This window comes from Mauremys reevesii, unplaced genomic scaffold, assembly GCF_016161935.1.
Source record: "Mauremys reevesii isolate NIE-2019 unplaced genomic scaffold, ASM1616193v1 Contig2, whole genome shotgun sequence".
Classification (NCBI taxonomy): Eukaryota; Metazoa; Chordata; order Testudines; family Geoemydidae; genus Mauremys; species Mauremys reevesii.
This window is the reverse complement of record NW_024100826.1, coordinates 3,333,898-3,359,277: the sequence shown is the minus strand read 5'-3', so window position 1 is coordinate 3,359,277 and position 25,380 is coordinate 3,333,898. Positions and strand designations below refer to the sequence as shown.

The 25,380-nt window shown below is 48.4% G+C and overlaps 1 protein-coding gene across 4 annotated transcripts in view; it reads left to right on the top strand.

Annotated features, from left to right (window-relative positions):
* Window positions 1-25,380, top strand: part of KDM5B (lysine demethylase 5B) — a 192,856-nt gene that overhangs the window by 19,787 nt on the left and 147,689 nt on the right. For all 4 annotated transcript variants that reach the window (XM_039518029.1, XM_039518031.1, XM_039518028.1 and 1 more), the window contains exons 2-3: window positions 17,136-17,213; window positions 23,951-24,073. In XM_039518029.1, the coding sequence (XP_039373963.1) occupies window positions 17,136-17,213; window positions 23,951-24,073 (201 nt within the window). The remainder of the gene's footprint in view (window positions 1-17,135; window positions 17,214-23,950; window positions 24,074-25,380) is intronic.

Sequence of the window (25,380 nt, the reverse complement as noted above, 5' to 3'; positions counted from 1 at the left end):
TACCCCATTGCCCGTGACGGAGGGGTATGACTAATAAATTCCAAGACCAGATAGGAACATTGTGATCATTTTAGTCCAGTGGTGGGCAACCTGAGGGCCGCGTGCGGCCCATCAAGGTAATCTGATTGCAGGCCAGAAGACACTGGGAGCTGCGGGGGGCCATGCCTGCAGACGGTCCTCTTCTCGTGTGGCTTGGCTCGAGCTGAGGCATGTGCAGCTCCATCGCCAGCACCCAGGAGTTCGAGGTATATGTATCTCAGTCTCCGAGTGCTGGGAATGAGGCTACACCCCCATCTCTCTCACTGCATCCCTCCCCTGTCCCATCATGTCCTGCTCCCCACACCTATCCATCATAGCCCTGTACCCCTTACAGCACTTTCCCACCTATCCTCTCCACCTCCCAGAGCTGACAGCCCATCCCCCACAGCCCTGCACCCCATTCACCTCCATATACTGCTGCACTCCCATTATGTCCCTATACACCCCAGTGCCCCCCCCATGCACCAGTAGCCTTCTGTCTCCACCTGTATCCCCCTGTGCCCCCTCCTCTCTTTCACTGCCCCCTCTCACCCCCCCCCCCCTGCTCTCATCCTTGGCCTCTTTCCCTCCCCATCCTCTCTCCTCCTCCCTTCCCACCCCCAAATCTTTTCCTCTCCAACCCACCCTCCTCCCTTCCCGGCTGGGTGATTTAGGCAGCCCCTGGAAAAGTATATGAAAAAGTGTCTCTGTGTAGTCAAGTGTGCATGCATGCATTTTGTGTAAGAGACGGTGTGTCTTTATGTAGGGAGGTGCTTGTATTGTTGCATATGTGTATATCTGCATGAATAAAATTTGCAGCCTAACTTTGACTTTTATTCCTTTTGCTAGTTTGTGCACAAAAAAAGACATAAAATGTGTGTGGTCATTTCATAACAAGTTTTTAAAAGAGAAAAGAACTCTTTAAAAAAAAAAAAGTATTATTTCTTAAAAAGTTAATGTTGTTGACCAGTAATTGCAGAAGAGCCAATGTATCATACATTTCTCCCCACCTTTGTCTAGCTACATTATAAACTCTGTTAAATAAACTCTTTTTATGTGTATGTCCAGCACCTACCACCCTGGAGCCTTGATCTTAGTTGGGGTCTCTAGGCACTAAACAACAATTGTAATAATAAATAATGTGGAACTGTATGTGTTAGTGCATGCTGGATGTGTACACATGTGTATCTGCATGTGGGTGTGGGAGTCAGTTTCTACAGATTTATTTATATAGGTATCTGGACAGTAGTGCATTTCTGTCGTTGTGCTCTATGGATTTGTATTTGGGCTTCAGGAGTTGGCCTTTAATGGACCCATTGCAGCTATGATAATATGTGGTCCTAATTCCACACATAACTTTAGTGAACAAAAAACATGGAGCTGGTTACGAAAAATGGGAAGAGGGGAGGGAAAGAATCATGAAAACCTATGTGAAATTTCATTTTTTAAAAATTACCCTTTTTGACTATTTTGCTGCAGTCTAGCATCCTGTAACGAATAAAACCTGAACTTAGCATAATATATCTGTCAAAACAATAAATACACCAGTTTGGGCCTTGCAGTGAAAATTTGAGAGAGGCTGGGGGAAAGCAAGGAGTGGGGTGGGGTGGGGTGGAATGGAGTGATGGGGGGGCTCAGGGAAGGGTGTTGAGTTTTCTGGAATTAAGAAGTTGTCAACCCTATGATCAAGTCACCCCTTAACCTTTGTTAATCTAAACAGATTGAGCTCCTTGAGTCTATCCTTGTAAGGCATGTTTTCTAATCCTTAAGTTTCTGAACCCTCTTCATTTTATCAGCATCCTTCTTGCATTATGGACAGTGTATCTTTCTTTATTTCTTGATTAACTGAGTCCCATATTAGCTGCTTCATTATCTTATCTGGGATAGATGTCAGACTGGCGGGCCTATAATTACTCAGGTGATCCCATTTACCCTTTTTATATATTGGCACAACATTAGCTTTCTTCCAGTCTTCTGGAACTTCCCCAGGGTTCTAAGACTTACTGAAAATCAGCATTAACGGTCCAGTGGGCTGCTCCTCAGCCAGCTCTTTTGAAACACGTAGATGCAAGTTATCTTATCTGACTTCAATAGCTGCTGTTTAACATTCTCCCAAAATACTAATGGAAAGACCGTCGTCATCATATGATATAACATAATATGTTTTTCCCCAAATACAGAACAGAAATATTTATTGAATGCTTCTGTGTCTTCTGCATTACTATTGATAATTCTACCATTTCCATTTAGTAGTGGACCAATATCATTGTTAGAATTCTGTTTGTTCCTAATATACTTAAACTCCTCCTTACTGTCCGTAACTGTGGTGGCTATAGATTTCTTGCTTTGTCCCTTTGTTTCTCTTATCAATTTTCTACAATTCCTAGCTTCTGATTTATATTCATCAGTATCAACTTAATCATAGAGAATCATAGAAAAATCAGGGTTGGAAAGGACCTCAGGAGGTCATCTGGTCCAACCCCCTGCTCAAAGCAGGACCAACTCCCAACTAAGTCATCCCAGCCAGGGCTTTGTCAAGCCTGACCTTAAAAACCTCTAAGGAAGGAGATTCCACCACCTCCCTAGGTAACCCATTCCAGTGCTTCACCACCCTCTTAGTGAAAAAGTTTTTTCTAATATCCAACCTAAACCTCCCACACTGCAACTTGAGACCATTACTCCTTGTTTTATCATCAGGTACCACTGAGAACAGTGTAGATCCATCCTCTTTGGAACCCCCTTTCAGGTAGTTGAAAGCAGCTATCAAATCCTCCCTCATTCTTCTCTTCTGCAGACTAAACAATCCCAGTTCCCTCAGCCTCTCCTCATAAGTCATGTGCTCCAGCCCCCTAATCATTTTTGTTGCCCTCCGCTGGACTCTTTCCAATTTTTCCACATCCTTCTTGTAGTGTGGGGCCCAAAACTGGACACAGTACTCCAGATGAGGCCTCACCAATGTTGAATAGAGGGGAATGATCACATCCCTCGATCTGCTGGCAATGCCCCTACTTATACAGCCCAAAATGCCATTAGCCTTCTTGACAACAAGGGCACACTGTTGACTCATATCCAGCTTCTCGTCCACTGTAACCGCTAGGTCATCTTCTGCAGAACTGCTTCCTAGCCATTCGGTCCCTTGTCTGTAACAGTGAATGAGATTCTTCTGTCCTAAGTGCAGGACTCTGCACTTGTCCTTGTTGAACCACATCAGGTTTCTTTTGACCCAGTCCTCTAATTTGTCTAGGTCCCTCTGTATCCTATCCCTACCCTCCAGCATATTTACCACTCCTCCCAGTTTAGTGTCATCTGCAAACTTGCTGAGAGTGCAGTCCATGCCGTCCCCCAGATCATTAATGAAGATACTGAACAAAACTGGACCCAGGACTGACCCTTGGGGCACTCTGCTTGAAACCGGCTGCAAACTAGACATGGAGCCATTGATCACTACCCGTTGAGCCCGACGATCTAGCCAGCTTTCTATCCACCTTATAGTCCATTCATTCAGACCATACTACTTTAACTTGCTGGCAAGAATACTGTGGGAGACGGTATCAAAAGCTTTGTTAAAGTCAAGGGATAACACATCCACTGCTTTCCCCTCATCCACAGACCCAGTTATTTCCTCATAGAAGGCAATTAGGTTAGTCAGGCATGACTTGCCCTTGGTGAATCTATGCTGACTGTTCCTGATCACTTTTCTCTCCTCTAAGTGTTTCAGAATTGATTCCTTGAGGACCTGAGCCATGATTTTTCCAAGGACTGAGCTGAGGCTTACTGGCCTGTAGTTCCCCAGATCCTCCTCCTTCCTTTTTTTTAAAAGATGGGCACTACATTAGCCTTTTTCCAGTCATCCGGGACCTCCCCTGATCGCCTTGAGTTTTCAAAGATAATGGCCAATGGCTCTGCAATCACATCCGCCAACTCCTTTAGTACCCTCGAATGCAGCGCATCCGGCCTCATGGACGTGTGCTCGTCCAGTTTTTCTAAATAGTCCCAAACCACTTCTTTCTCCACAGAGGGCCGGTCATCTTCTCCCTGTACTGTGCTGCCCAGTGCAGCAGTCTGGGAGCTGACCTTGTTTGTGAAGACAGAGGCAAAAAAATCATTGAGTACATGAGCTTTTTCCTCATCCTCTGTCACTAGGTTGCCTCCCTCATTCATTAAGGGGCCCAGACTTTCCTTGACTTTCTTCTTGTTGCTAACATACCTGAAGAAACCCTTCTTGTTACTCTTAACATCTCTTGCTAGCTGCAACTCCGTGTGATTTGGCCTTCCTGATTTCACTCCTGCATGCCTGAGTCTCTGGTCATTTGTCCAGTCTTCCACTTTTTGTAAGCTTCTTTTTTGCGTTTAAGATCAGCAAGGATTTCTCTGTTAAGCCAAGCTGGTCGCCTGCCATATTTACTATTCTTTCTACACATCGAGATGTTTTTTTCCTGCAACCTCAATAAGGATTCTTGAAAATACAGCCAGCTTTCCTGGACTCCTTTCCCCTTCATGTTATTCTCCCAGGGGATCCTGCCCATCAGTTCCCTGAGGGAGTCAGTCTGCTTTTTTGAAGTCCAGGGTCCATATTCTGCTGCTCTCCTTTCTTCCTTGTGTCAGGATCCTGAACTCAACCATCTCATGGTCACTGCCTCCCAGATTCGCATCCACTTTTGCTTCCCTTACTAATTCTTCCTGGTTTATGAGCAGCAGGTCAAGAAGAGCTCTGCTCCTAGTTGATTCCTCCAGCACTTGCACCAGGAAATTGTCCCCTACATGTTCCAAAAACTTCCTGGATTGTCTGTGCACCACTGTATTGCTCTCCCAGCAGACATCAGGGTGATTAAAGTCTCCCATGAGAACCAGGACCTGCAATCTAGTAACTTCTAGTTGCTGGAAGAAAGCCTCGTCGTCCACCTCATCCCCCTGGTCTGATGGTCTATAGCAGACTCCCACCACGACATCACTCTTGTTGCTCACGCTTCTAAACTTAATCCAGAGATTCTCGGGTTTTTCTGCAGTTTCATACCGGAGCTCTGAGCAGTCATACTGCTCTCTTACATACAATGCAATTCCCCTACGTTTCCTGCCCTGCCTGTCCTTCCTGAACAGTTTATATCCATCTATGACAGTACTCCAGTCATTTGAGTTATCCTGCCAAGTCTGTTATTCCAATCACATCATAGTTCCTTGACTGTGCTAGGACTTCCAGTTCTCCCTGCTTGTTTCCCAGGCTTCTTGCATTTGGGTATAGGCACTTAAGATTGTCCTGCTTTCTCAGTCTGAGACAGGAGTCCTCCAGTCTTGCACTCTCCTGCTTGTGCTTCCTCCCGGTATCCCATTTCCCCACTTACCTCAGGGCTTTGGTCTCCTTCCCCTGGTGAACCTAGTTTAAAGCCCTCCTCACTAGGTTAGCCAGCCTGCTTGCGAAGATGCTCTTCCCTCTCTTCGTTAGGTGGAGCCCGTCTCTGCTTAGCACTCCTCCTTGGAACACCATCCCGTGGTTGAAGAATCCAAAGCCTTCTGTCTGACACCACCTGAAAGGTCAGTTGTGTTTGGTACCACTGGACTCCCTTCTGAGTAAGAGCCGTGGAGAGATACTAGAGCTACCCTCCACGCTGGAAATATTTGAGGTGGCTAGGGAGCTGATAGCCCTCATGGCACCATACAGGACCTTCCCTTTTGAGGGCTTGTCCCTTTTCTCTGAGCAGACTGACTCGAGACTCCACAGTCTAAAGGACTTAAGGGCTACTTTCAAGTCACTTTTGCTTCATACCTTGGCTCCTCAGAGGAGACCCTTAAAACACAACCCCTACCTCACTTCTATCAATCTCAACCTAGGCAAGATTATAGCAGAAAGCATGGCAGGAATTATAGGATATGGTGTCCTTCTCCCCTTTACCTACCCAAGGACCTGGGCTTGTGAAGCAGCCATCTGGGCTGAAGCAGAACTTTTGAGGGTGCGCCCGAGGGCGGTGTGCCAATTCAAGTAACTGATCCATCAACCCTGTGTTTTTAAGACCGTTTTATCCCATTTCTATAGTGCATGGGCCAAGATTACTTCAGACCGCTGGCTGCTACACATGATACAAATTGGATACTCCCTACTGTTCAGTTGTCTTCCTCCTTACTACTTCAGGGACCCTTCTTATGAAAAACTTCTGACCCAATAGCTGTAGACACTCTTAAAAGTGGGAGCAGTAGAGGAGGTCCCTCGAGTGCTAAGGGGCAAGGGTTTCTACTCCCTGACCCTGAAAGCCAAGCAGTGTCAGACCCATCATGGACTTGCGAAACCTCAACAGATTCATGAAGAAGTTGAGATTCCACATGATCTCCTTTGCCTCCATTATCCCCTCCCTGGATCCAGGGGACTGGTATGCCGCCCTCGATTTGAAGGATGTGTGTTTTTGTCCCAGGACACACAAGATTCCTATGGTTCGTAGTGAATTATATCCACTGCCAGTTTACGGTCCTCCCTTTTGGCCTATCAGCAGCCCCTTGAGTGTTCACCAAGTGCATGGCAGTTGTCACTGTATTCCTGAGGAAGTGGAAGGTACAGGTGTGACGAAGTGGGACTGGTCTTACTGGGGGCTGGGTACAAATCCTAAGTATCTAGCAGCAAAAGTCCATGCAGCAAATGCCTGACACTCTGTCTCCTAGCAACTGATGGCCCGAGCACCTTCCCTGCAAAGGTGCTGGCTAAAGGTGTTGGAGACAAAGGGGTCAGGTGACCTCCTGGCCCGGGAAAGAAGCTGAGCAGAGGGGAGGGGCCGGAGGGGGTTGGGCAGACTGGAGTTGGCTGGGGAAAAGAGGGGAAGCAGAGAGAGAGGGCTCTGATCCCCGATGGGGGTTATGGGGCCCCAAGATGGACCTAACGGGGGGGGATCCTGTTATCTGTGCCTGCAAGACCTGTGTTGGACTGTATTCCTGTCGTCTAAATAAACCTTCTGCTTTACTGGCTGACTGAGAGTCCTGGTGAATCGGCAGGGAGCCCGGGGGTGCAGGGCCTGACTCCCCTATACTCCGTGACAACTGGTGGTAGCGGTGGGATCTACTGCACCCCGTGGACGGCGCTTCCTGCAGTAAGTGACTGGGGCGCAGTAAAACGAAGGGGCGATTAACCCCTGGGAGAGTGTGACCAGAGAGCAGGACTTTGCAGTAACAGGGTCCCCCGGGGGATCGCAGCGAGCGGTCCAGGGGCGGAGGAGTCTGCAGCTCGACCCTGGCAGAGAGGTGGTGACCTCAAGGACTGGCACACTAGGGGTCCCCCTGGAATCTGTGGGGAGCGGCAAGCACCCCGGCCTGCGAGCGGCCAGCAGGAAGATGTATGCCACGCAGCGCAAGTGTGACCTGGTGGGGCTGTGCCAGCGGAGAGGGCTGCACAGTGGGAAGCTCACCAAGGCCCAGCTGATTGCCCAGCTGGAGGACGCAGATCGTGTGAATGAACCGATCCCTGTCTCTGAGGGAAGCAGCCGGGCAGATGCAGCGCAGGCACCAGTGTCTGTCCGCGCTGGGAGTGGTCAACCGGCCGCTGAGGGCTTCCCGAGACCTCCCACCCCTAGGCCTACGGGGAGGGGGGGGAGGAGCCCAGCTACTGAGGGCACCGTGACCCCCCGGCCAGCAGGGGATCGGCCCGGCGAAGCTCACCCCCCAGCCGGGGATCATCCCGGCGACACTCGGCCTCCGTGGAGCGCAGGCGGCTGGACTTGGAGAGAGAGATACAACTGAGAGAGCTGGAGGATTTAAGGAACAGAGGGAACGTGAGGAGAGACAGAGGGAACGTGAGCTGGAGGAGAAGCAGAAGCAGCGTGAATACGAGGAGCAGGAGAAGGAGAAACAACGTAAACATGAGCTGGAACTGGCCCAGCTGAACAACAGTAAGGCCTGGGCTACGGTGAGCGAGGAGGGACCCAAGCCTACAAAGAGCTTTGATAAAAGCTTCCTGGCCCGGCGTAAGGAGGGGGAGGACATAGACACCTTCCTGACGGCCTTTGAGAATGCCTGCGAGCTGCACCGGGTTGACCCTGCAGACAGGATCCAGTTTCTCACCCCCTTACTGGACTCCACCGCCATGGAGGTGTACAGCCGAATGAGAGGGGCGGAGGCGGGGGACTACAACCTGTTCAAAGAGGCCCTGCTCCGCGAGTTTGGGCTGACCCCGGAGATGTACCGGAAGAGGTTCCGGAGTCAACATAAGACCCGGGAGGTCACATACCTCCAACTGGTCAACCGGGCGCAGGGATATGCCCGCAAGTGGACGGCTGGGGCCCAAACTAAAGAGGACCTGCTTGACCTATTCGTACTGGAGCACCTGTATGAGCAGTGCCCGTCGGACCTGAAGCTGTGGTTGATGGACCAGAAGCCGGAGAACCCGCAGCATGCAGGCCAGCTGGCCGACCAATACATGGACAGTCGGGCAAGGGATAATAGGGAGGCGTCTCGAAGGAGCAGGTCTGCCTCGACGCAGAGAGAGAGTCACCATGGGACCTCCCAGAAGGGGCCGAGGGAGAGCCCCCACCAAAGGGAAACATCCGGTGTCAGGTCCAGCCGTCCCACTCGAGGGGACCCACGAGACATGGGCTGCTATCACTGTGGCCAACAAGGCCACATACGGGCCCAGTGCCCCAAGCTCCGGGACAAACTGAGCAGACCAACCCCACACCGGGTCAACTTGGTAGAGACCCAGCCAGATGAGGGGCAGCATTCGCAGGAAAGGGGGGCTGGCCGCGTACCACCTGCGAAGGAGGGAGGGGGGCCCCAGGTCAACCCCTCCAAGGGGCTGGATGCTCCCCGCCCTGAGTTTTGGGTTTACAGGGTGGGCACGGGGCTGCCCCTCCGGAGCGAGTGCCTTGTTCCCCTGGAGGTAGACGGGAGGGAGGTCACTGGGTACTGGGACACGGGCGCAGAGGTGACGCTGGCCTGGCCCGAGGTGGTGGACCCAGATTGGATGGTGCCCAACACCTACCTGACCCTGAGGGGTGTGATCGGGACCCCATTCAAGGTGCCTGTAGCGAGGGTGCACCTGAAGAGGGGGGACAAGGAGGGCCTCAAGGACGTGGGGGTGCACCCACATTTGCCCACGGAGGTGTTAATGGGGGGGGGGGAATCTCGAGGACTGGCCAAGTAACACCCGGGGTGCCCTGGCCGTGAACCGTAGTCAGAGTCGACTTAGGGCTCTGCACCCTGACACCGGGGAAGGTACTCTGCCCGAGGCACCGGACCCTGACCCGGTGGGGAGGGAACGCCCAGGGACAGGGCTCAGAGAGGCTGGGGCCTCAGACCCAGCCGGTGAGAGAGAGCAGATCCCCGTCCCTGCCCCAGCGGCTGAGTACCAGGCCGCGGTGTGGGAAGACCCCTCCTTGCAGAGGATAGGGGACCTGGCCAACCTTGGATAGGGGACAGACCATGCGGAGGATAGGGGGGGACAGACCATGGGACGAGGTGGCCGGAAAAGGTTCCTGTGGGAGAAGGGGTTCCTGTACCGAGAATGGACTCCCCCAGGGAAGATGGAGTCAGGGGGGATCAGGAGGCAGCTGGTGGTACCCCAGGAGTATCGCCACCAGCTGCTGTGCCAGGCCCATGACATTCCCCCCTCAGGGCACCAGGGAGCCTGGCGTACCCAGCAGAAGCTGCTACGGAGCTTTTACTGGCCTGGGGTCTTTGCCCATGTCCGGCAGCACTGCCGCTCCTGTGACTTCTGCCAGAGGGGGAGGAAGGCCCGGGACAGGGGGAAGATGGCTGTAAGACCCGGGCCCCGCCCTGAGGAGCCTGTCCAGAGGGGGGGCCAGGGTCAAAAGGGCGGCTCTGAACTGAGAGAGCCCGAATCACAGCCCCCCAGACTGGAACGTGGGGAGAAGGCCCCAGCCCCGCGTGCACCCCAGGGGTATTGGGGTGGGGAAAGGGCACGGGCGGCATAAGGCTTCCCCCCTGCAACCTGCAAGTGCCCTCGAGTCCCCCCGACCTACAGGGGGGCAGGAAACTGGAATGACCTGGGGTAACTCTCCCCCCAGAACGGGGGGGACCCTGGGGCCTCTGTGGGAATGTAGGTGGGTTTGAACTTCCCCAGGTCACTGGCTGGAGTGACCCCGCTCAGTTTGGTCTCGAAGGGGGGAGAGGTGTGACGAAGTGGGACTGGTCTTACTGGGGGCTGAGTACAGATCCTAAGTATCTAGCAGCAAAAGTCCATGCAGCCAAATGCCTGACACTCTGTCTCCTAGCAACTGATGGCCCGAGCACCTTCCCTGCAAAGGTGCTGTCTAAAGGTGTTGGAGACAAAGGGGTCAGGTGACCTCCTGGCCCGGGAAAGAAGCTGAGCAGAGGTGAGGGGCCGGAGGGGGTTGGGCAGACTGGAGTGGGCTGGGGAAAAGAGGGGAAGCAGAGAGAGAGGGCTCTGATCCCCGATGGGGGTTATGGGGCCCCAAGATGGACCTAACGGGGGGGATCCGGTTATCTGTGCCTGCAAGATCTGTGTTGGACTGTATTCCTGTCGTCTAAATAAACCTTCTGCTTTACTGGCTGGCTGAGAGTCCTGGTGAATCGGCAGGGAGCCTGGGGGTGCAGGGCCTGACTCCCCTATACTTCGTGACAACAGGTTTACCCGAACCTAGAGGACTGGCTGATCAAGGACCACACCAGGGAGCAGGTGGAGGCAGATGTTGGCTTGATACAGTCAACATTCGACAAGTTAGGCTTGTTGGTAAACCTACAGAAGTTGACTTCTGTCATCCATCCAGAGGATAGGGTTCATAGGGGCAGTACTAGACTCGGGCCAAGCCAGAGTGTTCCTTTTGGAGTCCCGATTCCGGGCTATGTGCGCCATCATAAAAGGCCTCAGAAGCTACCCCATCACCAAGGCACAGAACTGCCTGAAGCTCGTGGGTCACATGGCTGCCTGCATGTATGTCATATAGCATGCAAGACTGTGACTCAGACCTCTTGAAACCTGGCTGGCTTTAGTATATCCAAACTGAAACCACTTAGACATAGTAGTCTCATTGGGTAATTGAGCTCCTTCTTTGGAGGCTGAATACACAGGCTGTCTGTGGAGGACTGCCCTTTTTCAGACCTTAACCCTCACTGTCCCTAGTTACGGATGTGTCTGGGATGGGGAGCTCATTTGGGGAGACTCTTGATTGAAGACCTCTGGTCCCAGGTGGAGCTTTCACTAGATATCCCTGTCAGAGAGCTGAGAGTGGGGTGCCGAGCCTGCCCGACCTTCCAAGCCCACCTGGAGGGCAGATGTGTATTGGTCACAACGGACAATACAACAGTAATGTTCTATATAAACAGACAGGGTCGAGCATGCTCCTATCTCCTATGTCAGGAATCCCTCGGACTGTGGGAGTTCTGCATAGCCCACTTAATACATCTTGTAGCTTCTTACCTTCTGAGGTCCCAGAATGACTTGGCGGACCACCTCAGAAAGTTCTTCTCCAACCATGAGTGGTCCATTCGCCGAAAACATTGTGAACAGCATCTTCCAACAGTGGGGAGTTCACCATGTAGACTTGTTCACAACAGGAAGTGCTTGCAGTTTTGCTCCTTCCTGAATCACTGCCCAGGCTCAGTTGCAGACACATTCCTCCTCTCATTGAGGGGCCAGCTTTTCTATGCATTCCCGTCAATTCCACTCCTACACAAGGTGTTGCTGAAGGTCAGGAAGAAGAGAAGTTCTGACCTGGCTCTGTCAGTACTGGTACACCACACTCCTACACTTGTCAGTGGAGGCTCCAATCGGTCTGCCCCTTGGCTCAGATCTCATCACCCAGGACCATGTCTGCCTTCAGCATTCGAAGCTCTAGTTTCTCCATCTCATGGTATGGAATCTCTATGACTAAACCTCTGGGAATTGACATGATTAGGACCTATTGGAGTGGTCCTCCTAGGCAGCAGAAAACCATCCATGAGGGCCACGTACCTGATTAAGTGGAAAAGATTCTCTATCTAGTTGATGCAAAGGGGCACTTAATCTACACAGTCATCAGCACCCTTCATTTTGGAATACTTGTACCTAAAATAGCAAGGGCTGTTAGTGTCACCAATCAAGATCCATTTGGCTGCAATTTCGGCGTTTCACCCCTGGGTCACCATCCAATCCATCTTTGCCAATCCAATCATCAGCCGCTTTTTCAAGGGACTGGTCAGGCTGTACCCTCAAATGTGACAACCAGTCCCTCCCTGGGACTTCAGTCTAATACTATGGAGACTCATGTTGCTAGGCGTTCAAACAGGGGCCACATGTTTGGTGCTCTGTCTATCCTGGAAGGTAGCATTCCTGGTAGCCATAACATCAGCCAGGAGGGTTTCTGAGATTAAGGCCTTCACATCCGATCCTCCGTAACCAGGTCTTCTTCAAGGACAAGTTCCAGCTCTGTCCTCACCCAGCCTTCCTTCTGAAGGTAGTCTTCCTATTTCACACGAACCAGGACATATTCCTCCCGGTCTTTTACCCAAGACTGCATGCCAGTAACCAAGAGCGGAGACTTCATTCCATGGATGTGATGTGAGCATTGGCCTTTTACATTGAGAGGACAAAACCATTTTGCAGGTCAACTCAGCTCTTAGTGGCCATAGCGGACTGATTGAAGGGCCTCTCGATCTCGTTCCAAAGAATCTCATCGTGGATTACGTCCTGTATCTGCGCGTGCTACGACTTGGCAAAGGAACTTGCTCCAATGCTTACAGCACATTCCACAAGGGCTTAGGCATCCTCTGCGGCATTCCTGGCACAGGTTTCGATCCAGGACAGCTGTAGGGTAGCAATGTGGTCGTCTGGACACACCTTCACTTTGCATTACACCATTACAAAGCAAGCTAGAGAAGATGCCGCATTTGGCAGAGTGGTGCTGCAATCCGTGAGTCAATGAGCTCCAACCCCTCCTGTTCAACCGCTTGGGAGTCACCTAGTTGGAATCGACCTGAGCAAGCACTCGAAGAAAAAAGTTGCCTACCTTCTGTAACTGTTGTTTGAGATGTGTTGCTCATGTCTATTCCAAGACCCACCTGCCTACCCTTCTGTCGGAGCCAGCTGGCAAGGTGGGGTGTTGGCAGGGGCCGTCTGAGCTGACCCAGTGGATGCCACTAGGAGAAAAACCTTCTGGCGGCTGTGCATACGGTGCGCCCACACCTACTTGGAATGGACATAAGCAACACATCTTGGAGAACAGTAGTTATGGAAGGTAGGTTACCATTTTTTTCCATGTATTTTCCATTTATTTTTCATGTATTTTAAGGCTAGAAGGGTCCATTATGATTATCTAGTCTGACCTCCTGCATAACACAGGCACTAGAATTTAGCTAAGTGATCTAGTTCAAAGATTTCTGGAATGAAACTAGATCATATCTTTTAGAAAGATTTCAAATCTTGCCATCCCTTGGGAATTTGTTCAATGGTAAATTACCCATTTATATCTTACGTTATGTCTACAGGTGCAGAGTTTTTGTGTTGTAAGTTTCACTGGTGATAGGGAACCGGGGAAAGAAAAGCGCTGGTTTGTGTACTCACTTAAGTCGTTAGGTGTCAGTTTTTACACTAGCAGCACTTCCATCCCCAATGAGAGAAGCGCTGTAGGGCAGCTATCCAACAGTGCAGCTCTCTTGATAAGTCTTGGGGGGGGCTGAGCAGAAGACATTCTGGGTCCCTGCTCAGTGCCCGGTGATGCACTGCTTCATGTCCCAGCAGCCCCATTACTTCCTTGTTTCTTTTGTGGCATTTTTTTACCCCCCTCCTGCTGTCTGGCTGCTTTCTCCGCCTCATCTACAAGCAGGAATGGATCATGCACTGCTGTCCACTACTCTGATAGCTGTCACTTGCACATCGCGCTTAGCAGTGCAGCTGTTCTTAAATTTGCAAAGAGAGCTGCAGTTAGAGATGCCTGATGAGCTGCCTGAAATAGAAATAAGTAACATTTGATTGTTTTTGGCATTAACTGAGGAGCTGTGCAGTGTGGAATGGTGTTTTTGGGCTAGGAAAACTAGCTCAGAGTGGTGGGATCATATTGTTATATATGTCTGGGATGACAACCAGTGGCTTCAAAACTTTCGGATGCGGAGAGCCATCTTCATGGAACTGTGTGCTGAACTTTCCCCGGATATCTTCCGGAGGCCAAAAGGTGTTTACAGAGGTAGACCGTGTCTTTCACTTTCACAACAGTGCAAAAAGAGCAGTAGAAAGAGTTGTATACCTCTCGTCAAGGTGGTTTTCTTTTTGCAGTGAAACTTCTGAGCTTCACCACAAAAAGTTATTAACAAGTGTAGACGGTCCTGGGGTTTTAGTGCAAAAAAGGGACTTTTTGTGCTTTAAATGGCAAGTGTAGACATAACCTTAGTTCCACTTTGGACTTCGGTGATTTCAGCTTCCAGTCCATTGGATCTTTCTTTGTCTGCTAACAAAGAGCCCTGTAGTAGTAGAAATCTGCTCCCTGGCAAGTTACCTCATTGTAAGTGTGTTTTCCTCATTATGAATCATTCTTGTGGCTCTTCCTGAACTATCTCCAATTTTTCAGCATTCTGGCTCTGCCACAGACTTGCTATGTGATGTTAGACATGATCTTCTCATACTGCACAATTACACCAAATTAAGGGTATACATCAAAAGTAATAATAGTAAAGAAACCCTAATGCATGTGACATCATTGTAATAGTGAAAAAGTCTTGAAAAAATCGATGGAGATTGGGTTTGAGACTATAACAGTTTTTATGTTAAATGTTCCTGCTAAAATAACAAACATACTGCCCATGATACTGATTTTGAATTTGCCTAATCCACAGGGAGTCATTGAGAAAAGGCAAATATGATCTTCCCTGGTAAATGATACTGTGTCACTTCAATATCAGAAGTTCTATTACCATTATTATCCTTCTATAATTACAGAGGATAAAAAGATACCTTGATATGTAAGAAATTGGTATCAGATTTAAACTAAGCTTAATTTGGCTCTACTAAATAAACTTTATACTGCCACACCAACTGGCTGTGATATGTGTGATGAGGTGGGTGAGGTAATATCTTTATTGGTTCAGTAAGAGAGATTACTTCACCCACCTTGTCAGTTCCAGGATATTTGACACACATGGCTATAACTACACTGCATGTGACAAATGTCAGCAATCTGAGAGATATTATTGCTTTATCATCTTACGTAAATGCTAACCACCAACTTTAGATGATCCCTGTCGAAGTAAGAGTGGTGGTGGTGGTGGGGTGTGTGTGTGTGTGTGTGTGTGTTGTTAGATATATTTCAGCTGTTTCTGAATATTTTTAAACAAGGTATTCCTGAAGTAGTTATTTTTGGTTGACCACATAGGTGCTGTTGCTAGGAGATCAGGCAGAGACCCTGTTTGTGGTGGTGGGTGGTTTTTTTTTTTTTTTAATTTTTTTTTATTTAAATTAAAACCTTCCTCTGAAGCATGGGTTCTGGGGCACTTGCAGGTTTAAACTGGAATAAATGATGGGTTCTCTGTAACTTGAAGTATTTTTAAACCATGATTTGAGGACTTCAGTAACTCAATCTGAGGTGAGGGGTCTGTTACAGGAGTGGGTGGGTAAGGTTTTGTGGCCTTGCAATGTACAGGAGCTCAGGCTAGATGATCATGCTGGTCCCTTCTGATCTTAAAGTCTATGAGGTACGAGAAGCAAATAAACGATTTACCTGATGTGCTTGTGTGTCTCCTGAGCATTTAAAGTCTCTGATTCAAGCTAATTGCCTTTTCAGGAATACGCTCAATACTGTGCATTGCAGTTGGTTTTGTGGCCAACGAACCTGTTTAATTTATATGTTGAGAGCAAAAATTCCTAACAGGAAAAAACAAATAAGTAGCATATGTAACATTTGAACCTATGGAGTGGAAATCCATCAACTTCATGAACTGCTACTCTGAAACCTGTCTGGAGGTTGTAACTATGTTCTCTCCACCAGGATGGCCTTTTCCTTTATGAAGGAAATGGCACAGTAGGCTCTGCCAAATACACCTATTATCTCTGCTTGACAGATAAGATCTTTAGCTGATGCATGATTCCCATTTTGGAATGTGACCTTGCAGTTACAGTGGGCATCCTAACTCTGGGACATGTATTACCCTTCTCCCCTTCTGCTACCAAACAGAAACATAGTAGGAAGATGGACTGATTTGTGTTTCTCTGTGTCTCTGAGATTAAAGGCTAATCTTTGTGATGTGGCAAATGGCTGGCACTATTATGATGGGTCTCGTGCTTTCTCTTCTTTAGGGGGGGTTCAGGGCACCATTTCTTGCCCCTGAATCAGAATATTAATTGCCCCACTAGTGTCTTTGAGGAGGGGAGTGGAGAGGGAGGGACCTGGGCCTGCCCTCTACTCCAGGTCCCAGCCCAGGGGCCCTGAGGATAGTGGTGAACCACTTGAACTGGCGGTTCCTTCCCCTGGGCTACTTCCCTCTCCTGCCCTTCAGCTTGTGGGGGCTTCCTGCCCTCCCTCTGCACAAGCCCGGTGCCCCTTACCTAGGGTCTTGTACTTCTTAGCCCACCGCAGCACTCCTCCAAACTTTTCTCTGCTTCTCTTCAAACTGTTCTCTGCTCCAACAACCCACACTGTCTGACCTGAAGCAGGGGGGTTTATATCATGTGACTCACTGCTGGTACTCTAATTGGCTTCAGGTGCTCTAGTTAATCTATAGCAAACTTTCCACCCCTTGCAGGGAATAAGGCTCCCTGCTAACACTCTCCTGCTGCCCTCTGGCCATGCTGTATCACAGTGAGTTACATCTTTAGTTTCAGAGTATCAATGGAAGACCTATTTCAGACCTATGTCAAAACAATCTATTTAAAGACACAATTAACATAATTTCTTAATGAAAGCAAAAAGAATCAAACCTGAATAAAAAACTTCTAATTTTTAGAAGACGCCATTGTAAAGTGTTTGCCTTTTTTTTTTTTTTTTTTTTTACTTCTAGTGAGTGAATGTGTGTTTGTTGAGGTATTTGAGTATTGTGAGATGATTTGGGGAAAATATTAGATTTCTTCAGATTTGAAAATGGAGGAGAAGTGTGGCTGTCTTTGGGTTTGGCTTTGTTTTAACTTTAGGTGTATCTAGCTTGTAAAGGCAAAGAATATATTGAATTTTCCTATTCTGTTTACTGAAGCTTTTCTCTTTCTCCAGGACTGGCAGCCACCATTTGCATGTGATGTCGATAAACTTCATTTTACTCCACGGATCCAGAGGCTGAATGAATTGGAGGTAGTGTCAGAAACTGATGCCATTAACATTAGAGTCCTCTTGAAGTAGTAAATATGTTCAAAGTAGTTCATTCTTTAGCATGTGCAATGAAGCAAAAGGTCGCTTTTGCTCCAAACTGCATTTAATAAAACAAATATTTTTAAAAATAACACTGGGATGGATACTCCATGGTGTTGACCCACTGTGGCTCCCACTGATGTCAGTTGACACTTTAAGTCATAGTATCAGGGGGTAGCCATGTTAGTCTGTATCCACAAAAACAACAAGAACTCCGGTGACACTTTAAAGACTAAGAGATTTATTTGGGCATAAGCTTTTGTGGGTAAAAAACCCCACTTCTTCAGATGCATGGAGTGAGAATTACAGATGCAGGCATTATTATATTGACACATGAAGAGAAGGGAGTTAGCTCACAAGTGGAGAACCAGTGTTGACAGGGCCAATACAATCAGGGTGGATGTAGTTCACTCCCAACAATTGATGAAGAGGTGTCAACTCCAGGAGAGGAAAAACTGCTTCTGTAGTGAGCCAGCCACTCCCAGTCCCTATTCAGGCCCAAATTAATGGTATTAAATTTGCAAATGAATTTTAGTTCTGCAGTTTCTCTTTGAAATCTGTTTCTGAAGTTTTTTTTGTTCAACTATGGCTACTTTTAAATCTGTAATAGAATGTCCAAGAAGATTGAAGTGTTCTCCTACTGGCTTTTGTATGTTACAATTACTGATGTTCAATTTGTGTACATTTATTCTTTTACATACTCTCTACGTATTCTTTTTTGAGTTAACTGCGATTAATCAACAGCCCTAGTTTAACATTTGTATTGCAGAAGAGCCTAGGAACCTCAACCAGGTCAGGGTCCCATTGTGCTAAAGCACTGTACAAACATATAGTAAATAACAGTCCCTGCCCTGAAGGTCTTACATTCATAAAAATGAGACAAGTGGCTATGGGTGAGGAAGGATGTTAACAAAAGTAATATAATTTAGCATGGACTAGTTCTGTGGGCAACTTTTAGCTGGTCAGTAGCAGTAATAACTCATCACCTGCCTTGCTGTTTTGAGATGGCAGTATTCTTTATGCATTATGGTGTGTGAGCTTTGAGGAGGGACGTGAGGGAGGATAAGCTGGTGGCTTTAGAATTTTCCACTGGGAGTAAGGGACTGCAGGGGGGACAGCACAGAGGTGCTTGTGGGAGAAGTGGCTGAGCAGGTGGCCAAGGCTGGCGGCCAAGGCTGGCATAGATGGCAGAGGGAAGGTGGCAGGACTCAGCCTCTTGGAAAGATAATAGTTCAGAAAAGGGAAGGCTTATATGGAGAGCTTTGAAGGTCAGCATAATAAATTTGTGGTGGAGAAAGGGAGCAGTGAAGGGATTAGATGCAGGGAATAGACAGCTAGTGATGAATTTAATTCCCTCTAAACTGCACAGCAGCCTATTAAACACCACATAGGCATTCAGGGCTGTGGTGGGGAGAGATGCCCCTCCCCCAGCCCCGGACCTGTTGTGGCTGTGGGAGAGGCATCCCTCCCCGGCCCCAACTCAGCCTTGGCCTGGACCTGCTGTGGCTGGGGGAGAGGTGCCTCTCCCCCCCCAGCCCAGGTGCTGCTGTGGGGGGAGAGAGATGGGGGGAGAGAGCTGGGGGGAGTCCTCTCTCCCCACCGTAGCCCTGGGGCAGCCTGCACCCCAAACTCCTCATCCCTAGCCCCACCCCAGAGCCCACGTCCCCAGCCAGAACCCTCACTCTCCCCTCACCCCAACCCTCTCCCCCAGCCCTGAGCCCCCTCCCACACTCCGAACCCCACATTAATTTTGTTATGTTCGCCAATATGGAGGTGATATGTAACATATCACCTCCATATTGGTGCACATAACAAAATTCATTCTGCACATGTGTGGGAAAAATTTGAGTGAACACTGGTGATGAGCCAGGAAGATGTTCTTAGACTTCAGTGTAGACATAGCCTACGTTGGCATAACGTATGTCGCTCAGGGGGTGACTAGATGACCCCACCAAGCGAACATAATTACAGGTGTGGTTAGTGGTATGTCGGCGGGAAACTCTCTAGCCGTGCCGTTAGTCATTTTCTGTCACTTTGTCTCCAAGAATTGTATGTAATAGCCTGTCATTAAGTATGACAAACTTGTTGGCCAAACAGCAAAATCCTGCATTATGTCACTGGATTCACCACACTGAAGCCAGTTGCTTAGTCTGAATTTTTGAAAGCTTCTTTTAAATTTAAAAATGTTTATTTTTGCATGGATTGTGCCTATTCCCTGTGCCGAAAGGCATTTTAAAACTGACATGAATTTAAAATCCTTAAAAGCTGCCTTGGAAATTTGATTCCCACAGAACCCCATATATGAAACTGCCCTCTTGTTGACTATGCCTGCTGAGATTCAGAAGTTCATTGCAACTTTAAAGTAGCATTACCACGTCTCAGAAAAGCCCAGAGTAGAAGATCTATTTCATACTATGCTGCTGAACTAACAGAAGGAATGTTAACTAACTCTGTAAAAGCAGCAAAGAATCCTGTGGCACCTTATAGACTAACAGACGTTTTGCAGCATGAGCTTTCGTGGGTGAATACCCACTTCTTCGGATGCAAGTGGTGGAAATTTCCTGGGGCAGGTATATATAAGCAAGCAAGAAGCAAGCTAGAGATAACAAGGTCAGATCAATCAGGGAGGATGAGGCCCTGTTCTAGCAGTTGAAGTGTGAAAACCAAGGGAGGAGAAACTGGTTCTGTAATTGGCAAGCCATTCACAGTCTTTGTTTAGTCCTGAGCTGATGGTGTCAAATTTGCAGATGAACTGGAGCTCAGCAGTTTCTCTTTGAAGTCTGGTCCTAAAGTTTTTTTGCTGTAGGATGGCCACCTTAAGATCTGCTATAGTGTGGCCAGGGAGGTTGAAGTGTTCTCCTACAGGTTTTTGTATATTGCCATTCCTAATGTCTGATTTGTGTACATTTATCCTTTTCCTTAGAGACTGTCCAGTTTGGCCGATGTACATAGCAGAGGGGCATTGCTGGCATATGATGGCATATATTACATTGGTGGAAGTGCAGGTGAATGAACCGGTGATGTTGTGGCTGATCTGGTTTGGTCCTGTGATGGTGTTGCTGGTGTAGATATGTGGGCAGAGTTGGCATCGAGGTTTGTTGCATGGATTGGTTCCTGAGCTAGAGTTACTATGGTGCGGTGTGCAGTTGCTGGTGAGAATATGTTTCAGGTTGGCAGGTTGTCTGTGGGCGAGGACTGGTCTGCCACCCAAGGCCTGTGAAAGTGTGGGATCATTGTCCAGGATGGGTTGTAGATCCCTGATGATGCGTTGTAGGGGTTTTAGCTGGGGACTGTATGTGATGGCCAGTGGAGTCCTGTTGGTTTCTTTCTTGGGTTTGTCTTCCAGTAGGAGGCTTCTGGGTACACGTCTGGCTCTGTTGATCTGTTTCCTTATTTCCTCGTGTGGGTACTGTAGTCTTGAGAATGCTTGGTGGAGATTTTCTAGGTGTTGGTCTCTGTCTGCGGGGTTAGAGCAGATACGGTTGTACCTCAGTGCTTGGCTGTAGACAATGGATCTTGTGGTGTGTCCGGGATGGAAGCTGGAGGCATGAAGGTAGGCATAGACACAAATGGACACAAATCAGACATTAGGAATGGCAATATACAAAAACCTGTAGGAGAACACTTCAACCTCCCTGGCCACACTATAGCAGATCTTAAGGTGGCCATCCTACAGCAAAAAAACTTTAGGACCAGACTTCAAAGAGAAACTGCTGAGCTCCAGTTCATCTGGAAATTTGACACCATCAGCTCAGGACTAAACAAAGACTGTGAATGGCTTGCCAATTACAGAACCAGTTTCTCCTCCCTTGGTTTTCACACTTCAACTGCTAGAACAGGGCCTCATCTTCCCTGATTGATCTGACCTCGTTATCTCTAGCTTGCTTCTTGCTTGCTTATATATACCTGCCCCAGGAAATTTCCACCACTTGCATCCGAAGAAGTGGGTATTCACCCACGAAAGCTCATGCTGCAAAACGTCTGTTAGTCTATAAGGTGCCACAGGATTCTTTGCTGCTTTTACAGAACCAGACTAACACGGCTACCCCTCTGATACTTAACTAACTCTGTACCAGGTCTCATTGATGTTAGTGATGGTGTAGTGTCTAAACACCTAAGTCTGCTGAAATGTTATGTTAAAGTTCTCTTTGAGGGTGGTATAATTTTTTATCAAATGGAAGTGGACCAGATTGGTAAGGACAACAACTTATTCTAAGTTTCAAAGGGTTTAAAAGATCAGCAAATGTTTTCTAAGCTCAAAGGTACAGCTTTGATTCCAGCTAATATAAGCAAGGCCGGCTCTAGGTTTTTTGCCACCCCAAGCAAAAAAAAATTTGGTTGCCCCCCGTCCCAGCCCTGGGCTCCCCCCCTGCAACCCCCTGCTGCCCCAGCCCTGGGCTCTCTTTCTGCTCCCCCCCCCCCACCGCCTCAGCGCTGGGCTTCCCCCTTCCCCACCAGTGCCCTCCCCACACCCCTGCCGCCCCAGCCCTGGGCTCCACACTTCCCTTCCACCAGTGCCCCCCCTCTTGCTGCCCCATCCCTGGGCTTCCCCCCCCCCCACCTGCACCCTCCTTCCGCCGCAGCCCTGGGTCACTGATAACTCGCTCCCAGGGCGGGTCATTCAGCAGGAATTTTGGATGTTCACAAAACACAGACAGGATTGGTTCCCATATGGTTACAGAGCTGCAGTAAAGTGGAACAGTTTTCAGCTTTTGTGGTTGGAGGATATCTGGATGCATATTATAAGATTGTCCTCCATAAATGAGGAAAAGTTGAGGTGCTTTTATTATTCTTTTGTTCCACTCCTCCTTTCTATGGGGAATTTGCCAATGCAATATCACTGTCTTCCTTTTAAACAAACAAACAAAAAACGGCAACGGCTGTTGAAAATAGCAGTTCCAGTCCTAATAACCACTGGGAAGCATTTCTTGCTCAATTTTATCCTACTTTTTCTACAGCAAGTTACAGTGGATCAGTATATTTGATTTGGGAGAAATGAAGTAACAGCTGCCCAAATTGAGCTTGAGCACTCCTGAATTTTGAGGTGTTCAAATCTGGAAGGCAGGTGCTGGGGGTGTGTGTGTGTGGGAGGGGGGCTGTGGGTTCCACGGGGGAGCACGGTAGCATGTATGCAGCAGCGTGTCTGGCGCTGCGTGGAGCCAGATACGCTGGTCTGAGTGGCACGGTAAGGGGCTGGGGGTTGGAGAAGGGGTAGGGGTTTCGGGGGCAGTCAAAGGACAGGGAGCAGGGGGTTGGATGGGGCAGAGGTTGAGGGGGCAGTCAGGGGCAGGGAGGGTTAGATGGGTCAGGAGTTCGGGAGGGCAGTCAGGGGACAGGCAGCAGTTGGATAGGCATGGGAGTCCCAGGGGTTTGTCAGGGGGCTGGTATGGGGTGGGGTCCTAGGGGAAGTTGGGGGTGTCTCAGGAGGGGGCAGTTGGGGACAAGGAGAAGGGAGGCTTAGGGGCTGGGGTCCCAAGGGGCAGTTAAGGGCAGGGGTCCCGGGAGGGGACAATCAGGGGACAAGGAGCAGCGGCGCTTAGATAGGGGGTGGGGTCCCAGGAGGGGGTGATGAGGGGATAGGGAGCGGGGGGGGGCTGGATGGGTTGGGGTTTCTGTGGGGGGCAGTCGGAGGGAGTGGTTGGTGGCAGGGTGGGGCTTCCCTACCCGTGGAGTGTCCTGTTTTTTGAATGTTTAAAATATGGTCTCCCTACCATTCACAGTGCAACTCTCCACTCACAGCACGGCTGCATGAGGTCCCCCTCCTTCCTTTCCAGTTGGTAGTGGCCAAGGGAATGCTGGGAAATGTAGTTCTTTCCCTGCTCCAGGGCTGGCTCTATAGGCAGGGAGCTAACCAAGGAACTACAGCTCCCAGAGCCCCCTGTTGGTTCTCAGCTCCCATGCTAGATCTCTGCCGCCCCTGCAAATGGGCTGCCCCAAGCAGGTGCTTGCTTTGCTGGTGCCTAGAGCCGCCCCTGAATATAAGATGAATCACAGCTCAGTTCTTATAGACACTTTGTGGTGATAAAAATAAAAAAAGGTATTTTGATAGCATTAGGGTTGTATTAGAGTTTGGACTATTATTCATCTGGCACTTACCTGTCTGATTCAGAGTGTGATTTTTTTTTTTTTTAATTTTTTTATCTTTTTAAAGTTACTGGTTGCTAGTTTTATGGAGATATACCTATCTCTTAGAACTGGAAGGGACCCTGAAAGGTAATTGAGTCCAGGGAATATAGAGGAGGTAACACTGGCTCTTAAGATTGAATAGCGAGTCCTTTTTTTTTTTTTTTTTAAATAACTGATTCCAGTCATTGCCTTCTAATGGTGGATACATTGAAATTGAAATCACAATTGGTGGCATTAACCAGGATGCCCAAGACCCAGTGGAGACAGAAGTTTCCTTTCCCAAACAAATGTGATCAATCTATGATAGAGTTCAAGCACATTGACAAGGCTATACGTCTAGATATCTGGAGAACTTCAATTTCAATGCAGTCAATCCAGCATCTTTCCCAAATAAACAAAAATGAAAGGAAGCCAGTCATGTCTAGCTTTATTATACTAGGTGCAAATACATTTAACGAGGGATTTTGAAACATAACCGAAGATCTGAACTTGAAAACATTGGGAAGTAGAAGCTAAATTGAACTGCATATTGAAAGCAGATTGTCTTCTGTTAGGCTCAGACCCGTGTGAAGCTGAATTTTCTGGACCAGATTGCAAAGTTTTGGGAGCTCCAAGGATGTACACTGAAAATTCCACATGTAGAGAGGAAGATCTTGGATTTATTTCAACTTAATAGGGTAAGACTATTTTTTAAAATAGTTTTTCTTGCAAAAGATGTCATATTACTTCTGTTCCTAGACTGAAGTCAAGTCGCCTTTAGTAAGCTACTTCAATAGAGGGTTTTTAATGTATGATTTAATGCCTTGAAACATATTCTGTGAAATGGATTCAAGACAAGAGCGGTTTATATTGTGCTGAAAAGTGTTGGAAAGCTGATTCAGTAGTAGAGCCTTAGAAATGCAGCCTGAGAGAATCCTCCAACTAGTCTGAACTATAAACCTGCATCTAATCTTCCTTTCTCGTGCATATTGTAAACCATTATTTTGGGGAAGTTGTGTGACCTGTTTTATACAAGAGTTCAGATCATCACAATTGGTCCCTTCTGGCCTTGGAATCTGTGAATCTCTAAACTTTTTCAGAGGTCTTAAAGTTTTCTGACTAACTAAGGCCTGGTCTACACTACGAGTTTATATCGAATTTAGCAGCATTAAATCGCATTAACCCTGCACCCATCCACACAACTAAGCCCTTTATATCGATATAAAGGGCTCTTAATAGCTGTAATCCTACCCGACGAGAGGAGTACCGCTGAAATCGGTATTGCCATTTCGGATTAGGGTTAGTGTGGCCGCAATTCGACGGTATTGGCCTCCGGGCGCTATCCCACAGTGCACCATTGTGACTGCTCTGGACAGCAATATGAACTCGGATGCACTGGCCAGTAGACAGGAAAAGCCCCGCGAACTTTTGAATTTCATTTCCTGTTTGCCCAGAGTGGAGCGCCGATTAGCATGGGTGACCATGCAGTCCCAGAATCAAAAAAGAGCTCCAGGATGGACCGTATGGGAGATACTGAAGCTGATCTCTGTATGGGGAGATGAATCTGTTCTATCAGAACTCCGTTCCAATAGATGAAATGCCAAAGCATTTGAAAAAAATCTCCAAGGCTATGATAGAGAGAGGCCACAACAGGGACTCAACACAGTGCTGCGTGAAACTTAAGGAGCTGAGACAAGCGTAATGGAAAGCCAAAGAATCAAATGGATGCTCACGGAGGGAGGGGACTCTAGCTATCCCACAGTTCCCACAGTCTCCAAAAACCATTTGCATTCTTGGCTGAGCTCCCAAAGCCTGAAGGGTCAAAAATATTGTCGCGGGTGGTTCAGGGTATATGTCGTCAGCCCCTCCCCCCAGTGAAAGAAAAGGGGGGAAAAATGGTTTCTCGCCTTTTTTCAATGTCACCGTATGTCTACTGGATGCTGCTGGCAGATGCGGTGCTGCAGCGCTAAACAGCAGCATCCCCTCCCCTCCCCTCCCCGATGGC